At 45.8% G+C, this 20,411-nt stretch overlaps 2 protein-coding genes across 2 annotated transcripts in view; one reads left to right on the top strand and one right to left on the bottom strand.

Moving 5' to 3' along the window:
* The window catches only part of LOC117729319 (epidermal growth factor receptor substrate 15-like 1), a 49,231-nt gene extending 44,572 nt beyond the window's left edge, over nucleotides 1–4,659 (top strand). The window contains exon 22 of the mRNA XM_034530292.1: nucleotides 132–4,659. Within this exon, the coding sequence (XP_034386183.1) occupies nucleotides 132–346 (215 nt within the window). The 3' untranslated portion in view covers nucleotides 347–4,659. The remainder of the gene's footprint in view (nucleotides 1–131) is intronic.
* An 8,906-nt stretch (nucleotides 4,660–13,565) lies between these two features.
* On the bottom strand, nucleotides 13,566–16,345 carry LOC117730126 (Krueppel-like factor 2). Its single transcript, XM_034531670.1, has 3 exons — nucleotides 15,901–16,345; nucleotides 14,672–15,665; nucleotides 13,566–14,548 (listed from the first exon to the last, which is right to left on the bottom strand). The coding sequence occupies exons 1-3, from the start codon at nucleotides 15,976–15,978 to the stop codon at nucleotides 14,373–14,375; spliced, it is 1,248 nt and encodes a 415-aa protein (XP_034387561.1). The 5' UTR covers nucleotides 15,979–16,345; the 3' UTR covers nucleotides 13,566–14,372.
* Nucleotides 16,346–20,411: the final 4,066 nt, after the last annotated feature.

Genomic DNA, 20,411 nt, shown 5'->3' on the forward strand with positions numbered 1-20,411 from the left:
GCGTACCGAACCGTGAGAGGGGCAAGGGGATCCGTACGGATCACTGAGCGACTGGTCCGTTACACCACTTCTTATGTGAATAAATATCAGACATTTATTTAACAGTCCTATTTCTCTCTCTCTCTCTGTAGCTTGGGAACGAGGCTCAGCAGCTGGAGTGGGCGAAGCGAGAGAGCGAGCGAGCCGAACGCGAGCGACTCAAGAGGCTCAGGCAGCAGGAGCAGGAAGACCTGGAGCTGGCCATCGCCCTCAGCAAGGCAGAGATGTCCAACGCATGACCTGGAACCCCGACCGCACACACACACATACTCGCGCACACACACAAGCTAACATGACTGACATCTAAACATGCAGACAGGAAGCAACACACTGGACTAACTCTACCGAGTGTTCATACAAACTATGGTCCACACAGGACCTGCACCTCCACTGTTTCACCCGCCATGACTCGATGAACAGTAAGAACTTCCAGGCGAGTCGAGCCACTGACCCTGCATTTAAATAAAGTAACGCTCTTCTGACATGAAGGAGGAAGGGGGTCCTGATGGAAACAATGCACTAAAGTGGCTGAACAGGGATGAGACGGATCTGTTCATATTGTTTTTCCTCCAGCTCCTCTCACAATGTGGGGATATGGAAAATAACACTACAATTTAGACTGCTGGGGTGTTTCCTTGGTTTCTTCCTGATATATAGGAGCAACGTGGTTTTATCATTGAGCTGCTGATGGTATGAACCACGTCTGCGTTTAGTGTTGAGTTGTGTTGCTGGCATGGAAACGCAAACAGATATGCGGTGATACATAAGTGTTTGTTTCTAGAGAGCAGACTGGATTTGACCCTCCTCACTCTCTTTGTTCACCTCTTTCCCTCAGGAACTGTTACTAAGACAGAGTTGAGAAGTGAAAGCCCGTGGAGAAACGTTCCCCTCTGTGCTAAGATAGGCTTTTGATTATGATCTGTGATGCTGGTTGAGTTGAAGCATATTTCTACAAATGTCGCTTTTTCTTTTAATCTGATACCACACCGGGTCTAATATTACTAGATTATCAAATCCAGATTTTGGATTGGATTGTCGACCGATGTGGCGCTTAGACTATGGTCAATTACTCAATCGCACATTTGTAAGGCCATATGCTATGTACCTACCAATATGAACTGATATGACGAGGGCCTCGCAGCACTGCATGCACCATGAATGAGGTGATGTGCTGGAGAGCAACAGAAGACATTATACAGCTTCTTTTTACAGGCTGAGAAAAACTGACCGAGTCCCTTTAAGGCCTCTATTTGCTGTTATCTCCCATCAGACATAATGAGATTGGCTGTGTCAAGTGAGTGTGCCCACCTCTCTGTTTGTTTTGGACGGTGTGTTTGGCTAACAGAACTACCAGTACACACAAAGCTGAGTGCGTCGCCAGAGATGCTGTCCCGTCATACATTTTTAATGAGCATGACCCTCTCGTTGACACACAAATTGACGGAAAATATCGTCTTGGAAGAATAAGCGCTTCAGGTCGACCCTAGTGGGTTAATCTGGCCCCCAGAGAGAGAGAAAGGGAGTCTTTCAGGAGAGACTCCCTCCTCAGTGACTCCTGTGTGAAAAAAGAGAACACTTTCTCTCACACAGAGAAAAAAGATAAAGATCCACTACACTGTTTCCCTATAATGTGACAAATCCCTGACAAATGAAGATAACAGCTTCAAATGTCAACATTTTCTTTTGAGTGACAGGAACAAAGTGAACAGGTGTATTTTGTGTGTCCGTAGTGTGAGACTAGTGTGTGGAGTGACGGCGCTGCAGTACTCCCCTCCCCCTCTATCAAATGTATATATTATATTAACAGAGAGAACTATGCTGTACTTTCGATCCCAATGCTGTGACCATATTCAACACATTCTATGTTTGAATCTTTTTAGAGATTGAGGATTTTTAAGCTGGTTTATTATTTCGATGTGTTATTCTTTTTTTTAAAGAACATCCAAATTCATATTGCTGTTTGTCACTCCAGTGCTCCACAGACCAGTGAGATCCGGGGTGACTGGGACGTCGTCTTTAAAGTAGAACTAATTCTGCTGAGCGAAGTCACTGAAGACTTTATGTCTCACTCTGTTGCAGTTTCAAATATCACATAGTGGTTCATATTTCTATATGTCGCTGTGTGTCCCTGACCAATCATCTGCTTCAGGCGGATTCTACTGAGGGCACTTACGTTTCCTAAACGTTTACTTTAAGGGATGACAGATGAAGTTTTTCATTTTTCATTTTTTTTAAATAAGGACGTTGTTGAGACTAACGTTTGTTGAGATTGTTGGTGTCCGTTGTTAAGACTAGTTGTAACCATGAGCAGTACTTTGGTCTGGGGATCGTCGTAATTCAGTGCTGGATGTCTTCTGATGGAGCCCGGACATTTATTATATTATTATTATTATTATTATTCAGAGGAATGGAAGAATTTGGAAATATGGACGCCCCTTAACGACTTCTAAAGGTATCATCATTTGGTCAAATCTTAACAGTGTGCTCAGTGCTGCCCCTGGTGGACACATGTACTACTGTTTTAGTCACTTGTCTTATCTTATTTAAATATAGCTTCCAGCCACTGGTGGCAGCACTGAGTGTTCTGCTTCTGAGTAGATTCCTGCCGTATCCTCAGAATGATGATTTTATAGTTTGAATTGACTTCAAATTACTTATCTTCTTTCCATTTTTAAAATTTTTTAATTTTGCCTTAAATGTGCAGTGTGTAGGATCTGGCAGCATCTAGCGGTGTGGTTGCCAACCAACTGAAACGTATTCTGTTTGCCAAGCATGTAACGTAGAAACATCTCCAAGAAGTAGATACAAAAACAGCTAATTTTAAGCTAGCGGATGCCGCTAAATTCTACACGCGGTTCCTTTTAAATGTTTCTGAATTAATTGCCTGACGGTATGGGGAGTTCATCATTTCAACATTCTTCCCAACTTTATGAATGCCTAGTTGACCAACGTGTCTCAGTTGTTCTGTCAGATACCCATCCAGGACTGTGTTACAAGGCATGTGATGGTCTTCAGGGCACGGTCCTGGTCGGGTCGGGGTTCCAGGTCATGCGTTGGACATCTCGTATTTTCAATGGATCTCCAGGACAAACTTTTAATCCGACAGTTGGAACAAACACATTGGAATTTAGTCTTGGTGCTGAAGGCTTTGCACTGACTGGTACACTGAACTTGTGTTAACTTGTGTTACATTTGCCTCTCCAGTCATCACATTGAACAAGATGATGGACGGCCAATAGCATGATGAAATATCCAACAGCTGTTTTTACTCCCCTGAGATATTTATACATGTGTTATGTATTAGGGTAAAAATGTGAATTCACCCAAATTGGACAGAAATGCTCAAGTTAATATTAGTCCAGCCACCGATTCTGCCAGATAGTAATGTGAATGGCCTCTGGTTTTTTTTGTGTGTCCTGTTTACATATCATGAATGTTTCCTTTGCTGTGTCCCTGGATAGTGAGCTTCTCTAAGCTGTACACAACACCTTCTGAAGAGATCCTTCTACCTCTGAGCCATAGCTTGACCTTGTTGCTGTCACACTAGTGAAAATGTTCTCATATTTTAACGTATGCTTGTTTTCATTCATCATTGGAACCAAATGGTGCTGTTAGCTGACAACAAGCTAACAGGCTAGCTTGTTGTCAGCTACTACCCATGTCTTTTGATTAGGAATGTCTTGCTAACGAGGTATTTTAGTTCATGGTACGTGTAGCCAAAATACGGATTTCTTTTTTTAAAGGCATTTATATCCTAAAACAACTGGGCGCTGTAATGTAGAAAATGTGTCAGTTACTGTAACATGCGCTGGCTGCTAACAAGCTAGCTTGTAGCCTGGTCGTTAACCCTTAGTTAGATATTGATTAGCCATCGATAACAACGTGATTTTCAGTCGTCTGAACTTGTTCACAACAGTGTGACATGCACCGTGCCCGAAAAACAAAAAAAGAAGACTAATCTTCAATCATATTTCCTTAATTATTTGGTCTCTTTGGTCTTTCGGTCACAGACGAATGCGCAGATGCATTTTTTGGACGCGAACCCCTTTTTGTCAACAGCAACAGAAACCATCATGTAGAAAAGATCAGTGTCACAGGATGCCGTGGTACCCGGTCTGGGAGGAGCTTTAGGGCAATTCTGTCTCCACTGTGACGATATGCATCAACAGGCCACGTTTGTGATATTTTCACACGGTATAAATGGCAACGTCCAGGAAACAGAAAATGTGTCGGTCTTCACGTGAAGGTGCCAAATGCTGCCCACCTCTCGGACTTGATTAGAAAACATTGATTAAAAAAACAACCATTAATTCAAGACTTACTGGCTTTTCTGGAGCTTTCAACCACATCTCACATTTAAAAGCTCAGGAATATATATATTTGTTCAATGTTGCCAAACTACTGTTTCCAATGTTCAAGAATGCTCAACACTCCCTGAACTAGGACCGGATGTCATTTGGACCTTTTTGATTCTAGTGGCGATGAGACACCCGAGTCTCGGTATAAACACCAAAACAATAGTCGAGACAAAAGACGAAGCTCTGAAATGTTAAATGTATATACAAATGTAAATTCGTCTAAAATTGGTTAAATAGAATTGCGTACTTTTAAAAAAAAAAAGAAGATCAAAGAGTACTAAGTATTACAATTCTGACCAGATATTTGATGCCTGCTCATGCTACTTTTTCTCCACACTTGCACATTTCAGTTGGTACCAACATGTATTAATACTTGACACCCGGCCTACGCCAGCTGTGACTCTGTCTGTTCTTCATGTGTTTCTGTCCTGACCTCTGACCTCAGCCCGTCTAGTGTACTGCTTAGACTGGCCCGTTCCGACCAGTACCACCATTTATACTGGCGTCTGATACCTTCATTGTGCAATAGATGATGTTTACTTTTTATTGTTGTTTTGTGTATCTTGTGAAACCAGTCTGATTTGGGATATTTAATATGGTTATTTATGCACCATCCACCGCCCACTCCTCTGCACCCACCTTGGGGAGGAAGTTCCTGCTTTGATTGCAATCTACAAGCCTTTCAGTTCAAACGTTTTTATCTATTTCAGGCAATTGTCCTTACTCAATATGTTTTAATTCTCAGCAATGTTGAGGAGGTATTTATCGGATGACGCTAAAGAAATGTAAAAATGTACAACTTAAATATTATTCAGTTTTAATACTAATTGTATTTCTTCTCTGAATGTTGGATATTTAATTTGGGTCAAAACTCCTTTGAAGTCGGTCACACTGATTTTGAGGAGACTCATTTTCCATTCACTATATTAATTTTTGTTCTGCCTTGAACTGCCCTTCCTCCCATGTAGGCGAACCCCTCTGAGCTGAGCATACGATGTGTATACAGTCTGTATAGTATCATGTCTGTTATATTTGTCCTATAAAAAGAAGTCAACTCGATGAGGAACCATTGGGAGGATTGCTTCCAGTTCCACTAATAGTTGAGACGATGGTGATCCTCTACACGGTCTGTGCTGTTTACTAGAATAAAACATTTCAGTTAAATGAGAATTGACTACCGCTTGATTTGTTGCATTACACCTGCATTCTTTCTAGTGGCCAGCAGGGGTCTCAACCTCTAGTTGCAAGTATTCTTCATTACAGCATTTAGTAAATTTGTGGTCAATTTTGGAGTCAAAGAGACCATAAAGCAGGGTGTGCTTTTGGGCGGGGCTACCTTGTGATTGACAGGTCGCTCCGGGGCTGGGAGTTGTCTGTTTTCTTCATACAACTTTAACCACTCTTTTGTGTCACTTCTTGTTAAAAAAGAAATATTAATAAGATGGCGACCAACCGAAATGCTGAACTGGAGGCTTCAAAATAGCAGTCCACAAACTGATGGGGGATGATGTCCCGATGACTACACCCTCTTCCTTATATGCGGTCGCAGTAGGACGTGTGCAGGTCTCACTAATCAAATGAACGACGACTGAATTACAGTTAGTTAAAAAGTGACTGTTTTCTGTGATAAAGGACTATTCTGAAAAATGCTTCAAAAGCATGTGTTTGCTTCACGCATGCTTTCATTACTGATGTTTTTTTTATTTCTTAACTCGTCTGGTTTAATTTAGCAACATAACATATTATTAATGTGTACTTTGGCAAAGGGCTTCACCGTAACAGCAGTGACGACTCAATCTCTCCCAGAACGTTTCCGAGGATATAGCTTAGTAGTGTGAAATGAATGCCGTGGACATGTTAGCTGAAACCCAAGCAATCTGCTATGTTAGCGAATAATAACTGTCTCCGTATGGAATAACAGGAAATTCCTCGCTAGGTTTGTGTTTACTCTATGGTAATAGAGAGGAGGAAATGAAAAGCCTATCGGCTTTTTAACTGGGAATGTGGGTCAGAGAGAATTGGAGGATAAATGTTATTTTTCCCCACTAGTTGTGTAACTCCTGACCAGTGAGCCACTGTTCAGCCTCATCAGCACTGATACAATTTCTTGCTCCATTATTTTCAACTTGAAATGCAATTACTTTGTGAAAAAGGGGAATTCCTGGAAGGAGTGGGATATCCCTTACTGCCCGAGGACCATGAACGAACATACACACGCACACACACGCACAAACACACACACACACACACACACGCACAAACACCCACACACACACACACGGCTGAAAGTAATGCCAGCTGCTGAGCCGTTTAGTTCAGTCTGTGTCATGTGTGTCAGGATGAGCCAGAGAGAGAGATCTGTTAGCAATTTAAATACAGAGAAACCAGTTTGTCAAGTGAGCTGTATTCACTCGAAGACACACACACACACACACACACACACACACACCAGAAGGAAACGTGTCCGGACTTGAGCTGATTGAAAGCAGTTGGGAGGATGTGATCGGCTTGGCGGGAGGGACCTTGTGAGAGGAGGATGGATATACTGACAGACGTGTGTGGTGGAATTCATCTTTCCTTGTGTTCTCAACTCATTTATGTCAATCAATAGGACATTTCTGTACAGCTGTTTTTTAGACATACAAATTGAAAACCATAAACTTTTAAAGCAATGCATGGCGTCACCTCAAAGGATGAAGAAGAGGACGTGTCTTCTTGATGCCTCTCCGGCTGTACATAAGTATTGCATCACTTCCGGTTGCCAGCTTAGCAGCTTGCGATGTCTTCCTCTCCCCCTCTTTCTCCCTCTTGCTCAGAGTGTCTCATGTAGAGCTATTCCTCTGCCTCTCTTAATGATAACGGTACATGCAACAAGTGTAGTTCATTTGCTGGTTGGAGGCAGTTCTAAGTGGGTTAGATGCACGGCTCCGCACCATCGAAGCTCAGACAGTTACGCTAGTTAGCCCCCCCCCCCATAGCCGGGGCGGAGCCTTTAGCATTAGCCTCTGTTAGCTGTCCCCCGGCAGCCCCCGAGCAGCCGGATGGCTGGGTGACTGTTCCAAGGGGTTTTAAGTCTAAACAGAAGCCCACTGAGCACCACCAACCTCTTCACGTTTCGAACCAGTTTTCCCCACTCAGCGACGCACCCGCTGAGAAACCCACTCTGGTTATAGGTAGCTCCATAGTCAGAAACGTGAAGATGGGGAAGCCAGGGACCAAAGTCATATGCATCCCGGGGGCCAGAGCGGGCGACATTGAATCTTGTTTAAAACTGCTGGCTAAAGATGAGCGTAGTTACATTAAGATTATAATACACGCCGGCGGTAGTGACTCCCGACTGTAACCAGAAGAGGAGTCATACAAAATAACCTCATACAGGTTAACATCACTACTGCAACAGTGCAACAAAACAGGATAATTAAATGTGGACTCCTAAATATTAGATCTCTGTCATCTAAAGCTGTATTAGTAAATGATTTAATATCAGACAATCACATTGATTTATTGTGTCTTACTGAAACCTGGCTGAGCCATGAAGAATATGTCAGCCTAAATGAATCAACTCCTCCAAGTCATATTAATACTCACATTCCTCTCCATCTCTCATCTCCACAGTAACAACCTTCTAGACCCCCACCAGTCTGGATTCAAGACAGGCCACTCAACAGAGACTGCCCTCCTTGCTGTCTCTGAGCAGCTTCACACTGCTAGAGCAGCCTCTCTCTCCTCTGTCCTTATCCTTCTAGACCTTTCCGCTGCCTTTGACACAGTGAACCACCAGATCCTCATGTCCTCCCTCCAGGACCTGGTATCTCAGGCTCTGCTCTCACTCTTCTCATCCTACCTCACCGACCGCTCTTACCGGGTAACCTGGAGAGGATCTGTGTCTGAGCCTTGTCTTCTGACTACTGGGGTCCCTCAGGGCTCAGTCCTTGGTCCTCTTCTCTTCTCTCTGTACACCAACTCTCTTTCTCTGTCATTCTCTCGCATGGCTTCACCTACCACAGCTATGCTGACGACACCCAACTGATCCTCTCGTTTCCCCAATCCGAAACACAGGTAGCAGCATGAATCTCTGCCTGTCTGACTGACATCTCTCAGAGGATGTCTGACTGACATCTCTCAGTGGATGTCTGACTGACATCTCTCAGTGGATGTCTGACTGACATCTCTCAGTGGATGTCTGACTGACATCTCTCAGTGGATGTCTGACTGACATCTCACAGTGGATGTCTGACCAACATCTCTCAGTGGATGTCTATCTGACATCTCTCAGTGGATGTCTGACTGACATCTCTCAGTGGATGTCTGACTGACATCTCTCAGTGGATGTCTGACTGACATCTCTCAGTGGATGTCTGACCGACATCTCTCAGTGGATGTCTGACTGACATCTCTCAGTGGATGTCCGCTCACCACCTGAAAATTAACCCGGACAAGACTGAACTTCTCCTCCTTCCAGGAAAAGGCTCTCCCACCCACGACCTGACTATTAACTTCAACAACTCAGTGTTAGCCCCCGACTGCCAGGAACCTCGGTGTGACACCTGTCAGTCAACTCTCCTTGACTGCCAACATTACCACAACAACACGCTCCTGTAGGTACATGCTGTACAACATCAGGAGAATACGACCTCTTCTGACTCAGAAGGCTGCACAGGTTCTGGTCCAGGTTCTGGTCCAGGCTCTGATCATCTCACGGCTAGACTATTGCAACTCCCTCCTTCAGGTCTACCTGCTAATGCCATTCGACCTCTACAGCTCATCCAGAATGCAGCTGCTCGACTGGTCTTCAACCTCCCGAAATTTACCCACAATCCTCCGCTCCTTCACGACCTTCACTGGTTACCGGTGGCCGCCCGCATCCGCTTCAAAACATTGGTACTTGCGTACCGTGCTGCGAACAGATCGGGTCCGGTCTACATCCAGGACATGGTCTAACCTCACATCCAGGACATGGTCTAACCTCACACCCCTTCTGCCAATCGGCTCCTCATCAACAGTGTCCTCGTCAACAGGGTCCTCGTCAACAGGGTCCTCGTCAACAGTGTCCTCGTCAACAGGGTCCTCGTCAACAGTGTCCTCGTCAACAGTGTCCTCGTCAACAGGGTCCTCGTCAACAGTGTCCTCGTCAACAGTGTCCTCGTCAACAGGGTCCTCGTCAACAGTGTCCTCGTCAACAGGGTCCTCGTCAACAGGGTCCTCGTCAACAGGGTCCTCGTCAACAGTGTCCTCGTCAACAGGGTCTTCGTCAACAGGGTCCTCGTCAACAGTGTCCTCGTCAACAGGGTCCTCGTCAAGAGGGTCCTCGTCAACAGGGTCCTCGTCAACAGTGTCCTCGTCAACAGGGTCTTCGTCAACAGGGTCCTCGTCAACAGTGTCCTCGTCAACAGGGTCCTCGTCAACAGGGTCCTCGTCAACAGGGTCCTCGTCAACAGGGTCCTCGTCAATCCATCCATTTTCAATACCGCTTATCCTCATTAGGGTCGCGGGGGCGCTGGAGCCTATCCCAGCTGACATAGGGCGAAGGCAGGGGACACCCTGGACAGGCCGCCAGTCCATCGAGGGCAATATATATATGTATATGTATATATATTTTTTTTTTTTGCATATTGAAATAATACTCAATAATACTGCCAACATTTAAGAAATACTTTTTTGCAAACAAAGAAACCTCTTTAAGGTCCATGTCCCTGGTGCTTAATGAACTAGTTTAGGTGGGACAGAAGCTCCTCTCTCCCCCATTTCAGCCTCATGAGTAGATGAAATCCTAAACAGCAGAGTTATGAGGAGGCTGGGATTCAAGCAGGTGTGTCCTGCTGCTCACAGAGGTGCTGTTGTCCCAGTAGATGGCATCCTCTTCCCATAAATAACATTCCCACAACACACTCGTGGCTCTGGGAATCCATTCAGATAAGATACCAACAGCTGATAAAGTTCCCCAATTCACTGAATTTCACCAAAAAACATTTTTTTATTGCAATCCTCAGTGGCCTGTTGACCCCAGCGACAGGAACACACTGGTTATCTCCACATCTCTGGTGTAGGTTTCGTCTTCACGCTTTGATGAGTGGGTTATGTAGTGAGGGAAGAATATGACGCTCTTCAAATGCTCTGTTCTGATCTCGTGAGCTCTTTTGCAGCCTCTTGGCAACTGAACATTAGCTTTGGATAGCGAGGTGGGACGAAAGCTTCAAGAATGTCACATGGTTGAGTTTTATGCCTCAGGTTTATAGACTCGAGGTGGTTTTTGAGTTTCAGTCAAGTGAGGAAACGGGGGGGGGGGGGGGGGGGGGGGGGGTTGGAGAAATTCTACTAACTTTATAATGCATGGGACTGGAGGCAGATGTCTCAACCTGGACCTGTTAACATGAACTACCGACACGCTGAGATACAATTGGAGGTTAATGAGAACTTGTGTTTTGTGGGATTGCGATGAACAAAGTCTTTTAAAATGTACATCATGATTTCATTGCATGTTTGACCTCTTTTCCGTTAGTAACCATGATAACGTGTTTTGTGGACAGAGAATGTAGTTAATGCTGACAAGCTTGTTTTATTGACATGTTTTTTGTAACGGCTATTCAGTTTACATCAACCAATGGGACCCGCTAGTATAAAAGGCATGGTGGATTTAAGTTAAGTTGAACTTAAGCTAACGCTTCATCCACACATATTCATCCCGTCCCAGCGTCGTGAAGCACTATGCCATCGGCAGAGGAGTGACAACCTGGTTCTGATCATCACCAGTGTCATCAGCTGTCTGCTGAGGCTAAGCAAACGTTAGTGTCTCTCCATCTCTGAAATGCTTTGTTGATATTGAAGCTCGGCACTGCCTCGATTCACAGGTTTTCATCTCAAATCAATGCAACGTCAAATCCGGCACCCACCGACACGGCAAGTCGACGTTCCCAGTGTGTTCCAGTGAGTACATAATGTGTTCTAGTAAGGCCACAACTCTCAGCCCTCCAGCTGACACTGTGACGACCTCCTGACGCCAGCCGTCACAGCGTGTTCCAATACTTCTGATTAAAGGCAGCGTTCCTGTTCTGGATGCCTCGTGCATAATTTAATACACAACCCTCCAAATTCAACCTGACATATTTTGTATCTTCAGAATAGTTGTGGTTGAGTTTAAGGCTTTGACAGACAACAGGCCAGACCGCCAGACCAGAGTGCACAGGAGTCTTTACACTGCCCACCATCTGACCCCCCACACCTTGTACCCCCAGCTGGAAAAGTGAAATGAAAATGCTTGATTTTCACTTCAGTAAATGACAGTAGGGGGGGGGGGGGGGGGGTGTCACACCCTGGAGATGGCTCTAAGGTGTGAGGTCTTTCCCAAGCCCAACACATACACAGGGCCTCCGACGGCTGGCCGTGTGAAACGGTGAGGTGGGGGTTTCATCTTAGTGTTTGTTAGTCAACACAAATGAACTCCTCGGCTCACCAGCTGCTACTTAAAAAAGGTCAAATTCACTGTTAAAACTGACCAGTTTATTAGAACCCTTTCCTAATTTTTACTATGATTTAAAGCGGCTCGTTTCCGGCCTACCGGACTTTTGCTGTCATGCCCCGCTGGACGTCATTTTCATATCAATTATTTCCATATTGTGGCTCCCCTGATGTAACAACAGTTATGCAACCTGCAGCCATGACTTTATCTTTGTCATCCAAACATTTGCTTAAGGAGATTAAAAACAGCAAACACCCCACTTACAGGGATCAGTATGTCTTTGGAATATAATATAGTTTATAATAGATTGCTGAGCAGACAAGACAATCTCTTAAACTGTGACTGTTCGAATAAAGACGAGATACAAAATCCTCCTCTGCTTGTGACGGCGATAACATCTTCATCCTTATGACGCTTGTCCCAGTCGGGTCTTCTCTCTTCCTTTAGCCCCGCCCACTCATTGTTTGCTTATTTAGGTTAGATGTTTTGATATATTAGAATAGCTTTTTTCTTGTGATAGTTTTTAGTTTAGTTTAATTCTTTATTGTTGTCTAGATATATTTAGTCTTTTGGTTGTTCATTTGTTCGTTAATTGGGTAACACTGTGGGCACCTGTGGTTATATGTAGGAGTAGGCAGGTACAGGACCAGCATGCACCTGGGTAGGCCTATGGTTTTTTTACCAGCGCAGGAGAGGCAGCGTTAGGAGTTCCTTTGTTCTTTTGTTTGTTTGTTTGTTTTGTTTAGTTCAATAAATGATCAGAAAAACAGAATCCTGAATGGACAATGCATTCTTTTGGCTGCGTAAACCACAAACCCACGGTGTGTCAGTGGCAATTTGATTTATGTTTGTTTTTGATTTGTTGGACAAATGGCCACTACAGTCATCTTACCTGCAGCTGACCCTCCCCACCGTCACCTTTGGGATTAATCCATCATTTAATATACACACCATTCAATTTTGGTTTTGGTATATTTCGAATTTTGAATTAAATTCCCTGAACTTCTGAGGCAGGCCGAAAAATATATATATATATTTCTTGCTAAACAAAGATGAGTATTTTTCTTCATAATTGTACTTCCGTAGGCCTGTAAAACCTTCCACGGGATTGGTCCTCATATCATGTGTTCATGTGTTCATGAATCAATAACGGAAATAATAATGCCACATAGCAAATTAAACAGCAAACGCATTGAAGCCAATTTTACATGCTTAACACAATTCAACCAGCCAAGATAAACATAACCACAAGAATGACTAAAAATGACTTGAAAGTCGATTTGAGACTGCTCCCAAATTATGAATTTTCCTCCCAGTAGCACGATGCTTACGACCTACAGATTCAAATGCGACCTCCAAATCTCTTCTCAGACGAAACCTTTCACCGCGACCAACTGAAATATGACGATGTTCCTCACGTGTCTCTAAATGAGCACCGTGAACTTCCTGTTCCAGCCAGGACGTGAGGTCATTTCCAGTCTCAGATCTAAACTACGGTCACAAAATGTGGTACTTGACTCATTTTGAGAGCTGTCAGTCTCGTTCGGATGGCTTTAGACGGCTCCCATAGGCTCACACCATTACATGGAGGGGCCTTAGACGCCCCCCCATGTGTTCCAGGCCTCCAGGTCGGGAACCTGGGAAAGCTGCATTCCATCAAAAGCACGTTTTAAAAATATTATCTTCAGACAATCACACTCAGGACTCAGACATCATGTTCATTTAGTTTAATATGTACATTAAAATAAACTATTTACATTATATTAGAAAAAAGATTCAATTTACAAGGCAGTACATTTCTTCAAGACACAAACAAACAAGTCTTTTGGGGTTATTTTGTTGTTGTTGCTAAAGACTGAGGAGCCCTTTGTCAATCAGATGGCGGTGCACTTCTGTGAACCTTCCTACAGACTCACATCCCATTCAAGCCTTCAGGGGAACAGGACAGAATGAACGGCAGTTTCAGAATAAAACATTGTCTCAGAGCTCATCTCACATGCGCTCACACTCACACACACTCAGGATATAACACACAGAATCAGACTTTGATTGTCTTCTTTGCCAGTGGAGGGTTTGGCACTCGTAAGGATGTGTAATAACGTGTTATAAAAGGCACTATAGGTGAAAGTCAAAAAGAAAAATCAATGTTCTTCAAAGAGGGTTGTCTGCTTCCAGTTGCTTCAGTGGCATGTGCCTGACATGTTCAGTGGATTGCTCCTTTAATTTGTCGTCTGTATAAACAGAATTCCATACAAAAAGTAAACAAGTAGTACCAGCTACATAGTTTAAAAAAGATTCAAACAGAATTCTTCTGTTTCTGTCGCATTTGGCTGTTTTTCTTCCTTGATTTGTGGTTTCTCTCAAAACAATAACATTTAAATAAATCTTTTCACAAAAAAAGATATAATGTCAATGGGTTCGAGGGGTGGTCTTCATGCTGTGTGGTGGTCTCACTCAGCACGTAGGAGGGTTGGAGCTCCTTGAACCGGGTCCAGGTGCACAGGAGTCCTTGTCTTTCCTCACATGTGCCTCTTCATGTGCAGGGCGAGGTGGTCGGAGCGTGAGAAGGCCCGCTCACACAGGTGACACTGGAACGGCCGGTGTCCGGTGTGTTTCCGGAAGTGACGCGTCAGCTCGTCAGAACGGGCGAACTTCCAGCCGCAGCCCTCCCAGCTGCAGTGGTAGGGTTTCTCTCCTGTGGACAACAACGTCACAGTCTAGTTTGCGTGTGCGCGTGCAATACAGCTTTGTTATCAAATGTTGTCAATAAAACGAACAGAAGATCTGTACACATTGCAATTAAAAACAATAATCGTACCTGTGTGTGTCCTGTGATGCGCCTTCAGGTGGGAGCTCTTGGTGTAGGTCTTGCCACAGCCGGCGAAAGTGCAAGTGTGCGTCGCCGTCCGTTTCCTCGGCCAGGACCGGCGACCCCTCTTCGGCTTGGCGTCCATCACATCCAGCGGGGAGGACGGCGGGGTGAGCAGGACCCGCTGACCGGCCGCCGGCTGCTGCTGCTGCATGCCCATGGCGGCGTCCTCCCCGAACATGCCGGGGAACTGGTGGTGGTGGTGGTGGTGCGTCGCCACGGGGAACGGCATCTGCATCCCCGTGTGCGCGTGAGGGAATCCCCCGGACGCGCAGCGGTGGTGCGCGTGGTGGAAGCTCTGCGGGAACGTCAGCGAGGCGGAGTTGCACATCTGGGGCTGGTGGCACTCGGAGTTCATCAGGTCGTCCGGGCTCAGCGGCGGCGTCATGCTGCCCAGCGCGGCCTGCGGGGTGTTGGCCAGCCGCGGCTGCTGCTCGTACGACATCATGCAAGAGACGCTGCCCTCGTGTTTGACTTTGGCGCAGCTCTGGGGCACCAGACCCATGGCGGGTCCGTACGTGTCCATGGAGGCAGGCTCCACTTTAATGTTCGGATGCTCGGGGAACAAATCCTGAGTGGTCGGGAAAGGCGCGGTGCTGATCTGGAATCTCCCGTGGATGCTGAGACCGCTCCCGGGGAGGAAGCTGGTATCCACGTCGGAGCGAAGGAGCTCCGCCATCAGGCTGTTGTAGGGCGGCGGAGGGCTGTTCATGTCTGGGACAGAGGTGTAGTTGGCCGGCTGCTGGTGATAAACGGACACCCCGGACTCCTGGAGCCGATAGGACTCCGCCCCGGTCCCTGCGGCCGGCGCGCTGTCGGGCACGGTGGTGTTAGCGAGAATAAACTCAAGATCCAAGAACTTATCAAGGTCCTCTTCGTCTTTCCTGCCGAGGCAGCTGCTGTCCATGTTGAGCGCAGCGCCGCTCATGTCACACTTCCACCTCTGGAACGGAGAGTAAAGAGAATAAATAAAAAAGTAGCTCAAAAACAGCCAAACAAGTGCAGAGAGAAAGGGCTGAATACTACCAAGAATATAAAACACATCCACCGTCTGCTTTACATGCCATCGAACACCGTGTGCATTGCTTTCTGATATGACAGCCTGACAGCAGCCACAGAAGAGGCGTTGTGTTCAGTGTCCAGATACAAGTGTAAATATGTAGAAAAGCACAACTTACATCTTCCCAACATTTCTCCTTTTGGATGGCAAATGTAGAGATTGATGGTAAAATGGTCCCACTCGAGGCCATTTCCATGCGTTCTTTCCAGAAAAAGAAATTTAAATATTGAGAAAATGCACTTAAATAAATCCCCAAAAGAAGCGTCAGAGCGCGTTGCTTCTCCTGCGGTCCGTGAGCTGCTGCTCTCTTCACTCATGCGCGAGCTGTGCCGTCTGGAGGGAGCGCTTTTCTTATAAAGATTGTTCGCAGCACCAAAGTCAGACCAATGCGAGGAGGGGGAAGGAAGCGCGTCCAGGATGAGGACGCTGCGCACCGGCCAAGCCCCTAAATTTAGCCTCGGTATAAAAGTCCGAGTTTCCCTGCGAGTCAGAGACAGAGCGGAGGACGAGGAGGACGAGGAGGACGAGGAGGAGTGCTCTCTCTGCTCCGATGCGGGCAGCTACTTAACCTTCTCAGGGAAGAACCGCCCTCCTCCGACAAACCTGGCCAACAGCTGGCAGAAACACGCGAGACCGCCCCTAGACCATGCACCTCTAAAAGACTAATAAGCAATTAACACGTTGTTGTGAAAGGAGCAACGGAAAGAGCCCAAGTAGCACACAGCCTTTTCCACAAAGAGGGTACCACAGGTGCCGTGCGTAATACGCACCGGTTTATGGGGACATGGTCGTATTTTAAAACAGCTTGCTAATAACATATGAGAACACAGAAATCTGGTTGATGAACACTAATGCTGATACTTTAATGTGACACATGTTTCTGTCAACATCTTCCCGGCTCATGCCCGGAGCCGCGCGGGGGGGGTTAGTGCTGTCAAATAAATGTGGAGGAGAAAGACATATGGACAGCATCATGCAGGTACTTCACAATTGTTGACTTATTTTATGGTCTATGTGAGAACAGGAACCTGGTTTGTTCATGTCGCTCCTACTGATTCTCTCCCCCAGGACTGGACCAACCAGCTAGGGGGCCCCGACTACTTGATTAAATCAAATTCAATTAATTTTATATAGCCCAAATCACAAACTATCCTCAGAGGGCTTTACAATCTGTTCACATACGACATCCCTGACCTTTGACCTCACATCAGCAACAGAGGAGGATCCCTCTCCCTGATTGGACAGATGCAACAGATGTCATGTGACCAGATGAACCAGATGAACAGTCATGAATATGACAGAAATTATGAATAATTCAATTCAATTCAGTTTATCTGGGATACAAGCGGCCGAAATGAGCTTCCTCCGTAGGGTGGCCGGGCTCAGCCTTAGAGATAGGGTAAGGAGCTCGGACATCAGGGGGGAGCTTGGAGTCGAGTCGCTGCTCCTTCGTGTCCAAAGGAGTCAGCTGAGGTGGTTCATCTAGTCAGGATGCCTCCTGGACGCCTCCCATTAGAGGTTTTCCGGGCACGTCCAACTGGTAGGAGGCCCCGGGGAAGACCGAGGACACGCTGGAGGGATTATATCTCCCGGCTGGCCTTGGAACGCCTCGGGATCCCCCAGAATGAGCTGGAAAGTGTTGCGGGTGAGAGGGAAGCCTGGGTCGGCCTGCTGAACCTGCTGCCACCGCGACCCGACCCCGGATAAGAGGTCATAATGGATGGATGGATGGAATTCAGTTCATTTTGTATAGCCCAATATCACAAATTACAAATTTGCCTCAGAGGGCTTTACAATCTGAGTAGTAGGCTCGATGAAAAAGTTACCAAAAGCAACAGTGGATGTAATAGAATAATAATGATAACAAAAGTAGTTATGGTATTGGCAATACTAACAGCAATGCAACTAATAATAATATTCAAGATATACCGCACGCACATTTGGACACAGGTGGTAATAATTCAGGGCGGATACTGTTTTCATATTTATAAATTTTTTGTGATTGTGGTTTTTGATCAGATTGTGTTATTGTTTTATTTTTAAATAAGCAGACGAGGTATTGACTGATCCAATATGTGCTTATTTGCATACAATTTCAGAAGTCCTTCAATGACTCATGAAAAGAGAGATGTCGAACACTTATAACAGCAATCAGCAGATCGCCCAGTGGGAAGCTGAAAAGAACAAACTGTACTTTGACATTGTTTTGCACACATATTTGAGATACTAATTAAAGGCTGACTCGTCATTGATACTCAGCCAATTACTTTCGGAGGCTTGGCAATTGGATTTGGTGACATTCCGTTACCATATTACATACAAAGCATGTGCATGTAACAAGCCAGCCTCTGTATACACAGTGTACAGGTTATGGTTATCCCTTCTGTAGAAAGACGTCCTTGTGATTTACAGAAAGGTCTCGGTTTTAATTTAAATGTCATTTGCAACTTTAAAAGTCAAACAGATGTTTCTCAAATAAAATCTATAGACATCACATACAATGTGTCGCTTGACTGAAAGTTTGACTTTTAGGAAACAACAACTTACCAGACCACCGGAAAAGAGGACGAGACCCAATCTCCAAATTTGAACAAACCAAACCAAAAATATCTCCAAGGCAGATACCACTCAAAATAAAATGTGTGACTCCGGTGACTCCGGTGACTCCGGTGACTCCGGTGACTCCGGTGACTCTGGCGCTCCGGTGACTCCGGTGACTCTGGCGCTCCGGTGACTCTGGTGACTCTGGCGCTCCGGTGACTCCGGTGAGTCCGGTGACTCCGGTGACTCTGGTGCTCTGGTGACTCCGGTGACTCCGGTGACTCTGGCGCTCTGGTGACTCCGGTGACTCCGGTGACTCTGGCGCTCTGGTGACTCCGGTGACTCTGGCGCTCTGGTGACTCCGGTGACTCTGGTGAATCAGGTGACTCCGGTGACTCTGGTGACTCCGGTGACTCTGGCGCTCCGGTGACTCCGGTGACTCTGGCGCTCTGGTGACTCCGGTGACTCTGGCGCTCCGGTGACTCCGGTGACTCTGGCGCTCTGGTGACTCCGGTGACTCCGGTGACTCTGGCGCTCTGGTGACTCCGGTGACTCTGGCACTCTGGTGAATCAGGTGACTCCGGTGACTCCGGTGCTCTGGTGACTCCGGTGACTCTGGCGCTCTGGTGACTCCGGTGACTCTGGTGACTCTGGTGACTGGTGACTCTGGCGCTCTGGTGACTCCGGTGACTCTGGTGACTGGTGACTCTGGCGCTCTGGTGACTCTGGCGTTCTCTTCTCAGCTGGATGCTTGTCTCTATATTGTCCTCCACTGCAATGGCTCATCCACATCCATCTCCATCTTGTGTCTTGTCTGTCCTTCAGGCACACTTATTCATTCATGGCTCAGTAATTGCCTACGGATGCTTGGAGTCACCGGTGTCCGTGGCAACAACTCAATGGATATTGGACTCATACACATGGCGGCACTGTTTACTCCGTCGTTCCCAGTGGTTTTCACACTGTCTTTAGGAAATGTGATCCTTTAATTGAGACATGAACAGCAAACAGTGGACCTGCAGCGCTTGTTGTTTGCGCTCCGTCAGCCAGCAGCTGCAGCTGTACTTCACATGCCGAAGGTATTAGATCTGACATGGAAATGTACGCACGCATTTGTGATTGAGGGTCTGAGTCTCTCTGTGTATGTGTTTGTGTGTGTTGGCCTGTTGTCACACCATGCTGGTGTACATTTCCATGTGGAAGTGAGTCCGGCTGGCTGGGTGTTTCTCTCCTCTGAGGTTTTCTCACATGTGCTCATATGGTTCTGTGTCATCGTTTGGGCTGAGATCTACATCATGGCAAAATGAAGGCTGATGGCTGAAAACACGTGACCCTTTAGAGGAGTCCAGACCTCACTGTACACAAAGATTGAGACGCATTCCCAAGTGAAAACATTCACTTCGGAGTAGGCACATAGATACAGATATTTTGTAATTCGTGATTTGTGATTTGGGGCTATACAAAATAAACTGAATTGAATTGAAAGGTTGTAGTGAATTGAGGTCTCTCATTTTTAGTGTGAAACATTGTTTGGAGAATCTATCACCCAAATGAGTTCATCAAAACTACAGCTCTTAGCGTTATGTTGCTCCTACAGCCACACAATTAATACGTTTATAGTTAGGACTTATGGTATACATCATATAATTTGCTCTGATTTAAATGTTAAAGCTTAAAGGCCTAGTTTTGTAGATATCAGATGTCGGTCGGATGAGAATGATGATGCGCTTGTCATGACAGCCTTTTAGTTGTTTAAATTATAAACCAGTCCAGCCCTGATACAATTACTACACAGCTAAGCAAGTACATACTTGCCTTCACCAAAATCATATTTCTGGATTGACAGTGTCTCATGAGGTTGGCCGTCACTGATTTTCACGTTTGACTGTATTGTCTGCCAACACACTAAATGAGCTAATTTTGTAATGCGATGTCAACAGGCGCTAAGGGACATACTGTACCTTGCAATTATGGACGGGATATGTGCTTTGACACCGTTTGTGATCAAATGGCTGAACAAACTGTGTAAGCTGTTATAAGCGCGTGTTGGCCGTACACAGTTAGAGATACAGAGGTCTGAAAACGGAG

This window comes from Cyclopterus lumpus, chromosome 4, assembly GCF_009769545.1.
Source record: "Cyclopterus lumpus isolate fCycLum1 chromosome 4, fCycLum1.pri, whole genome shotgun sequence".
Taxonomy (NCBI): domain Eukaryota; kingdom Metazoa; phylum Chordata; class Actinopteri; order Perciformes; family Cyclopteridae; genus Cyclopterus; species Cyclopterus lumpus.